The 9927-nt window shown below is 45.8% G+C and overlaps 1 protein-coding gene across 1 annotated transcript in view; it reads left to right on the top strand.

Moving 5' to 3' along the window:
- LOC136958860 (complement component C8 beta chain-like) overlaps positions 1-9808 on the top strand; it is a 23328-nt gene extending 13520 nt beyond the window's left edge. The window contains exons 9-24 of the mRNA XM_067252979.1: positions 975-1022; positions 1281-1380; positions 1506-2135; positions 2287-2420; positions 5158-5237; positions 5577-5688; positions 6122-6266; positions 6541-6682; positions 6888-7020; positions 7274-7471; positions 7993-8233; positions 8475-8603; positions 8778-8941; positions 9150-9303; positions 9490-9561; positions 9657-9808. Coding sequence (XP_067109080.1) covers positions 975-1022; positions 1281-1380; positions 1506-2135; positions 2287-2420; positions 5158-5237; positions 5577-5688; positions 6122-6266; positions 6541-6682; positions 6888-7020; positions 7274-7471; positions 7993-8233; positions 8475-8603; positions 8778-8941; positions 9150-9303; positions 9490-9561; positions 9657-9808 — 2634 coding nt within the window. The remainder of the gene's footprint in view (positions 1-974; positions 1023-1280; positions 1381-1505; positions 2136-2286; positions 2421-5157; positions 5238-5576; positions 5689-6121; positions 6267-6540; positions 6683-6887; positions 7021-7273; positions 7472-7992; positions 8234-8474; positions 8604-8777; positions 8942-9149; positions 9304-9489; positions 9562-9656) is intronic.
- The last annotated feature ends 119 nt before the right edge of the window (positions 9809-9927 follow it).

Genomic DNA, 9927 nt, shown 5'->3' with positions numbered 1-9927 from the left:
CACTGCCCACCATATCTCTAAGTGTTACTGCTTGTCTGTTCATTCAGTTGGAGCTTTGTGAGAGCCCAGAGCTCCCCTGACGTGTGTGTCAATGCCTGCAGGGAGACCTACTTGAACCTGTCGCCCCACCTGTTCCAAACTCCTAACTTTACCCGTAAACAGACACGACTGCAAAAACAATGTCCCCCCCCTGTGCACTCCTAAGAGGACATTATTATTCTGTCTCAGCAACTCCGAATGCTGTTACCCCGTCCATTTTCTTTTCTTCTTGTCGTACGTGTTTGTCCGTGTTTGTGTGTGAATGTTTATTTATAGCATGCTAATCCTGTGTGTTTGTGTTATTGGTGAATCATCGTCCGCTTGTGCATGGCCCCCCCCCCCTCCCCCCCGAAGACTGTGACATGCATTTCATGCGACTAACCCATTCCATAGTGTCAGACACCAGTGTCCCTTCTCTTCGATGTACCGGGAATGAGAACAGAGGGCAGGGAGTCCACGCTCTGCAGAACAGGGTCAGATGGCCTCACCGTCTTGGTTGGGTGGTCCAAGCAGAGATTTTCCATATATTCATTGAGTGGGAAAGACAGACAATGGTAAACGTACATGTGCAGTTGGAGGGGCATCAGCATGATAATGCAGGGTGTGTCTCTGGGGACTGTGTGATTGACAGACATAAGAATATCTAATAAGCTCCGGTTTTATTGGACTGAATAGCCTTTTACCCGCCCAATTATAGAGCACCGTGAGAGATTCATTTGAGATCCATTTTCTGATAATGAAATGACAGAGGGTAGTTGTTTCTAGTTTCTAGACATCTGTTACTGTACAGCCTTTGAAGATAGGCTTCCTTCCCCCACCTACCCACCCGCCACCCACCAATCAGAACTGTTGTGATGACTTAGTGATTATGGTGGGTTTTTTGTCCTAAAATGTGACATTCTTTCTTCCCATCCCGTCCATTTCTTTCCTAATAGAATATCAACCACTTTGATCTGTTTGGCGATATGTCCACTCCACCCTCGGTAAGAATCCCATCTGACTTTAGTCATAGTAATTATTACTATCTGATTGTGTTATGAATGAAACATTTTGAAGGAGTAGGCCCTACACAATCCAGTGTCCTCTGGCACTATTCTCTGCATGTTATTCGATTGGATTGACTGATAAATGCAATGCAGGTCAACACACCATCTCCCAATACCTAACGCATACTATACATCGCACGTAGCAACCTTTTGGGCAGCTTTTGAGACACCCTCCTTGTTTAACGGTTACCATAGATGCCCCCTTCTCCTGCCAACACTCTGGACCCCAGTAGGAGCCATCGCCAGCACCCACCCGACATGTATGCTCCCTTCAGCCCCACGTCTGTGCCCTCAGGTGAGCCCACGCCTCCAAAGCCTCCACACCACCACCTCATCTGGTGGTGGTCTGTTCGCGCCTCTGTACTAACATGGACGTTCTCTGCCCTACATTCCTCACCGTGTTGCCCCCCCTCCTCCCAGGTTATATGACCATGGGGTCTGTCCAGGCAGCTCAGTGGGCCCAGCAGCCCTTCACGGGCCAGGGCCAGACGCTAGCCTTCGGGGTGCAGGGTCCCCTCCAGGTGGCCCAGGTCCTGCCCGGCGGCCAGCCCGTCATCTGGAGCCAGGCCAACATCTTCCCCGCTACCCAGCAACAGTGGGCTGCCATGGCCGCCTACATGCCCGCCCAGGCCATGGGGGTAGGAGGGCACCACATTCCAGCCGCCATGCTCCAGGGCCTGGTGCCCATCACCACCATGTGTCCCCAGGCCTGCGACCTATCAGCCCCTTCTTCGGCCATCACCAGCCCCCAGCACACGGCCAGCGATCCCAGCACCCTGCTCTTGCGCCAGCTCAGCCTGGGAAGGGAGGCTCTAAGTGGGGACTCGGATGCCGGGGAGGGCCCCTCCACCTCAGGAGCTGCCGGAGGTGTTGGAGTGGTGAGCAGGTGTGGCACGCCGGGGCTGTTGATCGTACCTGACACCCTGGCCTGTAGCCAGCTGTGCCCACCCTTAGCCTTGACCCAGGAAGAGGAAGGCAGTTGCAGCGATCTTGACCTTTCCCGGATGACCTTGAGCCCAGGCACATCCACGTCGCCATCCTCTGACTCCCGTAAGCACGCCGCCACAGCTCCAACGGGATGAACACAAAAATAGAACAAGACACTTATCAGAGATGCTGTAAATGTGTTACTGTATTTCATATCTCGAGAATAACATGAATGATCTCCCCTCTGCCATGTCCTCATGCCTCATCTGTGCAGCATCCACCCCGGCCCCCCTGCAGAGCTCCTCCTCAGACTGCCCCCCCTCCCAGACCAGTGACCCCCCCACGGACCTCTCCCCCATAGACGCAGAGACGCACGCTAGCCCAAGCAGCATCAGGGAAGAAGAAACGGTAATACTCACCATACTCACCGCACTATGCTGTAACAGCTTACAGCTAGCTATCATCCCTTGGGTGTGTTTGCGCACATGTGTGTGTAGCCGATTAGACTTGACACTACAGCATGCATGGCGTAAATGTCTCGACACAATTTTGTAAGTCACATGATGGTGTTATCAGTCAAATCAATCATCTGGTGATGGGCATCTTGTCTGGCTGTGCTCCTCCCTCAGGGTCCCTGTCCCCGGACCACGTCCCCCTGTCCTGCTGCTGACGCCCCTGCTGACGCCCCTGCCAACACGCCCCAGGGACAGACCTGTTCCCAGGACGACAGCTAGAGAACAGCCGACACCAGGGTGGGTGTCTCTCTGCTCTGCTTCTCTCATATCTCTTTCTACCCGCTCCCCCCTTCCCCTTGTACCTCACCCCACTCTCCCATTGTCAGTATCCTCACGGGCATCTAGAAACATTTCCCTTTTATCGATCAGTCTAACAATGTCCCTTCACTTTTCTACTCTCTCTCTCTTGCTGTCTGTGTCCTGTGCTCCACCACTAGAACTGTTTTTTTCATTTGTCTGAGTCTCCATGCCTCTGTAACTCGATGGTCCTCTGCCAGTTGGAAAAGAGCCTTGATTTAGTTGAAGGGTTCGTGGCTGTGTGCTGTATAGAATGCTGCAATCAGGAAAGACACAACACTGCCACCTGCTGCCCTTTGTTCATAACGTCCTTAAGATGTTGCTGGTTGTAACAATGTGGCTTCTTTATAGGGCAGTGGTCGTCAAGGTCCCAGGAAGTGAGGAGGACAGCGGGACTCTTAAGCGACTCTGGACTCCAGTGTTCTCACAGCCAGATCACACAGACACACAGTTGTGTATTTTCGACTACCGGGAGGATATTGTCATCCCAAGCAGCAGACCTGCCTCTCTCCAGAGACCACTCCACAATTTCCTCGGAAAGACAAACAGACTTCTGCAAGAGATGTCTCTGTTGAAAAGCCTTTCACCCAGGAAGTGACCTATGACTTCTGGAGTCCCATGGATCAGTGGGATTTTTACCGCTTTTCAGTAAGGTCCAATGGGGTTGACCTTTACTTTGGAATCTGCCACACGCCCAGACTATCAGACAATTCTGCCACAAGTTTACCATTTGCATGAGCAGACTTCTGTGTGTGTGATCCACTGGATGTGGCTCCAGTGAATCTGACTGTGAGGAAAAAAAACGTCTTATTTTGATGTGAAAATATCAAAAATAGAATGTTTAATTTTCTAATCTGTGACTTCGGAGATCACATGGAGTCACAAAAGGAGAATAAACTGGCTTTGAGGCATCGATATTGAAATTCTTGTTTGCCAAACATCTATTTTGTAAATAGGATATCCTCAGTTCTCTTACCTGAGCCTCTGTGCCATAAGAACAGTTAGGTTTGCCTCTCGGACACCAACTAGCTGTGGTTTTTCAAGCAATGCCCTACCAGCACCTCTTTTATGTAGCGTCTGGATGTTTGCTTTGCTTTTGTTGCCAACATTTATTTTCTAAAGATAACTTTTGGTTCATTTTCCATTCTGTGACATGAACTGTGAATCTGTGTTGCATAGTCATTCAAAGAGGGGGCCTGTTACCTTTCACTCTTTTTTTGGAACTAGACAGTTTAACTAATACATTAAGGGATCCTCACACACACAAAATAAAAAAAATCACAGGCCAATTTCTTAGAAGCCGATGTCACTTCTCCTGTGTTTCATGTTTTTAGGTCCAGTATGGTAGACCTCCAGACTGGTAATCCCATCCCTCAATGTCTGCTTTCAAACTGTATAAACAACCTACTCTCCATGTTTGGATGGAACAAACCAAATGAATGAGCTTGTTCTGATATGAAATACATGCCTGTCAAAAGTGCATCTCTCTGCCTTATCAGTTGTACAGGTTTTGTTGTCCAGTCACTGTTGTTGTCCAGCCATTATACACAGTAAAGGTTAATGATGCAAGAGAAGGTTTGGGCAGACTGTGTTAGTAGGTGTGATCTACTGAGAAAAAATGCAGATATGGCAACTTTGTAAAATTAAATAAATGAGATATCACTATTTACTTCTAGACTATGATGATAACTGTAATTCTGTTCGTAAGAAAATGCGAAATACTGTAGTCCAAAATATTTTGTACATTTTATTTATGAATTCAAAAGGGTAATGACAAGAGAAAAGGGTGACTTTTGTACTTAAATTTCTTCCCATTCACTGTATTCATCCTACTGTTCAGTCACAAATAAAATACCATGTGATTCCCATCTAGTTCTTGAGATGTGATTCTGCTCTCTCTCTCTCTCTCTCTCTCTCTCTCTCTCTCTTTCTCTCTCTCTTTTAGTGGAATCTGAACTCATGAGAATCGATCAAGTTCAGTCATGTTAATCAAACAAGCTCTTGCCAGAAGACTGCCTCTTACGGGAATATCCCCTTAAGCAATGTGCTGGGAAATGTCCACAAGTTTATCAAAGACAACATACTTTAGTCCATCAGATTAATTTAATTGTACGGGCTTATATAGTTTATTACATAAGCACTTTATTAACAGACACATTTTATTGACGGTCTAAATATATTATGTTTTCACTATTTTGTTTAAGCAAAGTTGATTGACTCCAGGCCTGATCCCATGGTGACATCAAGCCAAAGTCCTCAACATTATCGACTAGTGTGTTTACACTCAGAGGCCTGAGCGTTGAACTCAACTTTTTTCTTTTTATCTGTGACAGTCACAATCCACCATCATGATGAACCCTCCAGTCAATGTACACTGCCTTGTCTGGGCTACTTTGTTCTTATCACTGTCAAGGTAAGAATATTATACCGTACAAGTCTGTTGGACACAGTAAAGGGATCCAAGTGTTTTATTCAGGACTTGATGGACTGCTTATTAACATGACAGAATTTCAGGGAGCCTTCATCTTCACAAGCAGACAAGAATTTGTACAGAGAGGATATAATGTAACGGACCTGTCCTCTGCGTTTGTGGTCTATATAGAATAGAGATTGCTGTGTTCAATTGTTATTATTGACCCTATAAAGCGAGACTGATTTAATGATCCCCAAATTTGTATGATTAACAAAATACTCGTCTGAGTCGTAATGATCATGTCCCGATTCTTGTGAACACTTAGCTCTTTGGTTACAGTGATGTTGCCATACAGACAACCAGTGGCCAGCAGATCGTAGCTCACCCTATAGACTGTGTCTTGTCAGAGTGGACATCCTGGTCCAGCTGTGATGTTTGTCAGAAGAAGAGGGTCAGTATGATGGCATGGACCACCTACAGTACCTAAATTCCATATCTTTATTGTCATAAATAACTGATGAAACATTGTGGTACTGGGCTTAATACACTTTGGATGAATGAAGCCTGTATCCTTAGGTAACCTTGGAACAGGAAACACCTCACTAATGTGATAATGTGTTGAAAGGCTGCTATGCATTCTGTGCATGAACTTCCTGCCATGAGAATTTCCAGTAACCGACTTCTCACGTACAATGCCTCATAGCTCTAAAGTAGGTTGTCTTTGCCTTAATACTCTATTAATCTCTCTCTCTCTCTCTCTCTCTCTCTCTCTCTCTCTCTCTCTCTCTCTCTCTCTCTCTCTCTCTCTCTCTCTCTCTCTCTCTCTCTCTCTCTCTCTCTCTCTCTCTCTCTCTCTCTCTCTCTCTCTCTCTCTCTCTCTCCAGTATCGCTATGCTAAACTCGTCCAGCCGTCTGTGTTTGGAGGGGAACCATGTTTCTCCCACAACAGAGAGGAGGAGGCCTGCAGCCCTTCATCACGCTACACCTGTGAAGTCCCTCTGTGTGAGGGCTTCCAGTGCACTGTCACAGGTATTCTCCTGCCGGCCTGCTGTGTCCAGGCCTCTTCAGGTCTCCACAAGGTCATATAAGTTTGGGTCATATAAAATACAAAAGCATACATACATGGACAGTAACTGCTTTTCATATAAATACATTGGAAATGTAAAATCAATATTCATAAAACATACACGGCTGCATGTTTGTGTTACTCAGAGTCACAGATTGGGAAACATCCACGAAGGATGGGTATAGATGACCAGGCACAGGAGATGTTTTTTCTTTGTTTGTATGTGTCTCCTTCCAGGCCGCTGCGTGCCCATAGAACTGCGTTGCAACGGGGATGACGACTGTGGGGATAGGTCTGATGAGAAGAACTGTGTGAAAGTGAGACAGACTTGCAAACAGAAAGTAGATGAGTACTGGGGAATCGAGAACCTAGCCAAAGGGTGAGGGTCAGAACTCCATTGTCCTCTGGTGATTCTGAATGTGCTCAGCTCAGTGACCTCCAGTGATCACAGGGAACGGTAGAAACAGGAAGACTGAATAGAAAAGAAGAAATAGAAATAGGTCGAGACAGTCAACTGACTTCTATGATATGTAGGTGATGCCTGGTATCTTGGCCTGGTCTCTCATTAATCTCGCTCTCCTCAGAATCAACGTCTTGGACAGCACCCTGCAGGGAGTGGTGCTAGACAACCGATACTATGCGGGCAGTTGCCTGCCTCAATATATCCAGGATGTGCGCTTCCGGAAGCCTTACAATCTGCAGCAGTACACACTGGAGGTGATTAGAAAAGCATTTGAAGACCAGAAACATTTTATGTTAAATATGTCTCATGACTGTCATGTCTGTGATGAGGTGTCAGCCTAGTTTGTTTGACAGGCCAATAGTACCAGTAGGCCTATAATTAATCTATCAACCATCTATTTACTGAATAATGTCATGCTGTAAACCATATCATATTGGTATGGCTGCACTTTGGAAACAGAAATATTATTGTATTATTCAATTCAATTGAACTCTCTTTGTTTGACAGACCGGAGGCTCGTATGACTTTACGATGAATTCTTTTGAGTCCTACTCAGAGTTCAAGCATTTTTCCTCTAAAGAAACAACATCCAAAACCACTGTCTCAGTGGGGCTTTCTGTGCCTGGGGTAGCTGAATTTGGCTTTAACTACTCTGATGACAAGTATTCCAAGTCAGTGAAGAAGTTTCGGAGGGCATCCTCCAAGGTAGGAATTTGTCAAGGTTTTTATTACATTACATTACATTTATGCATTTAGCAGACGCTTTTATCCAAAGCGATTTCCAAGAGAGAGCTTTACAAAAGAGCATAGGTCACTGATCATTACAACGAGATAGCCCCAAACATTGCGAGCAGCCAAAACATGAAGGATACATTGTGGAAAACCAAATAAGTGCCAAAGGGAAGAACCATAATAGCATGCAGTTAAACAAGTTACAATTGAACAACATGAAACTCCCCACAAGAGTGCAAGAGTGTACCTGTAGAAAAAACAATCAACAGTAAAATATTTCACAGCGAGTACAAGAATTTGAAACCGTACCAACTAACCAACAAGAGCAACAAGTCTCTCAATACGAGTACATTTTATCATACAAACAAGTTTAGAAAGACACATTTGTGACAACTACTAATAGAAATGAAATCATCTCAGTAATTAAACAATAAACTGAAGATGTCATTGTACCAATCCAAAGCAGTTTATAATTTCCCTCCTGAATCATTCAGAAAAACAGTTTTGTGAGGGCCAAGTCTGAGCTGAAGTTGGCGAGGTACGCCCTGAAGGAAAGTGACCTGATGCTCCACCCAGAGTTCCTGAGGCGTCTGCGTTCTCTGCCGGAGGCCTACGTGTATGGAGAGTTCCGGCAGATCTACCTGGACTATGGAACACACTACATCACCGAAGCTGAGCTGGGAGGGGAATATGTACACACTATCATCCTGAACAAGGAGAGGCTGGAGAAGACAGGTAACTTTCTGATCCTCAAAGGAACACTACAGTACATGACACTCATCTGGGCCACACACACACACACACAGAATTTTACACTTCTGCTACTATGCTACTAAAATACAATTGTGACAAAAAATGAATCCAATAAGGAACACATTTCAAATACAAATAATATATAATATATATTAATATTTTACTATATTTAAAAAACAATTTTACTAAAAGTTATTGTTTTCTATCTTTTGTCTTATTCCAGATTACTCTTTAGAAGATTATAAGAACTGTGTGAATGTGGGCCTCAAGGTGGGGGCAAACATCGAAGGGGTCTACGTCAGTGCTGGGCTTGAGGCAGGCGGCTGCAAGGGTCTCCTGAATGAGATGGGAAGTAAGTGGACACAGCCCAAGCTTTGCAAAAATATCCCGCCCGAGCTTCATAACAAAATGTGGAACATTTGTGGAACATATCACAACAAGGTGTGATAACTGACTCTCTCTCTCTCTCTCTCTCTCTCTCTCTCTCTCTCTCTCTCTCTCTCTCTCTCTCGTCCTGCCCCACCAGGCGACACCGTGAAAGGCAGCATGATGGAGGACTTTGTGGCTGTTGTGAAGGGTGGTACCAGTGAGAGCATCACAGGTCTAGTGGCCAAGAAGCTGCCCACACCAGAGCTGATGAGACTGTGGGGGGAAGGAGTGCATTACAACCCTGACTTCATCAGCAGCACTGTGGGCCATTCTCTCCATTTACTGTTTCGTTTAATGCATCTGTCTTTCATGTTACATTTTTGCTCGATTTTTTTCTTGTTTCCTAATCTGTCATTCTGAATGTTTCAAGTTCTCCTTAATGTACTATTCTGCACCCCTTCTGAGTATTTAGTACACAGTCTCCATCCCTGAGCTAAAGGTGTACTTATGTTGTTGTTGTGGCTGGTAGACGAAACTCTTGTATGAGCTGGTAACGTCCAGAGACTTTGAGAACGTCAACCTCCTGAAGAAGAACATGAGGAGGGCCATGGAAGAGTACTTGATTGAGTCCAGCTCCTGCAGGTGCAGCCCCTGCCACAACAACGGAGTGGCCATTATCAAAGGTTAACTTCCATTTCTACCTACACTGTTCCCTGTTGACACTGTTGTGCCTGTTGACTCCCACTTTAGCTATAGCATGGCTACTGTGTATGGTTGTTTAAAGGTTGTCTTAACGGAACATGGGAATATAACACAGCTTCTGAGTGTTTTGGGGTAATTCTGACTTTATCTTCTGCACTGCCCACCAGGCACAAGGTGTGAGTGTGTGTGTCCGTCTGGCTACAGAGGGCTGTCCTGTGAGATCTCCCTGCGTCCGGCAGGTTAGCAAACACCCGTCTCCCTTCCCTTTTTCTAGTATGTCCGTCTGTGCATCCTTTTGGTGGACTGACTATACATGTGACATTGACCCTGACAGAAATAGCCATAGATGGTAGCTGGAGCTGCTGGGGATCGTGGTCATCCTGCAGTGGGAGGACGAAGTCCCGGACCCGCCAATGTAACAACCCAGCGCCTAGCCAAGATGGTGCGGCCTGCTGGGGCCTGGCGAATGAGTCATTCAACTGCTGATGAGTGTCCCCGCAGTTTTAAAAAACAGGACCTTCTGCAGGCTTTAACTTAAGCTGTTGAACGATGTCCCACACGTGGTAATGGTTAACCTAAGATTCCAAATAAAAAAGACGCAAAAC

The sequence above is a fragment of the Osmerus mordax genome, chromosome 16, assembly GCF_038355195.1.
Source record: "Osmerus mordax isolate fOsmMor3 chromosome 16, fOsmMor3.pri, whole genome shotgun sequence".
In the NCBI taxonomy this organism is placed as follows: Eukaryota; Metazoa; Chordata; class Actinopteri; order Osmeriformes; family Osmeridae; genus Osmerus; species Osmerus mordax.
This window is presented reverse-complemented; position numbering and strand designations above follow the sequence as displayed.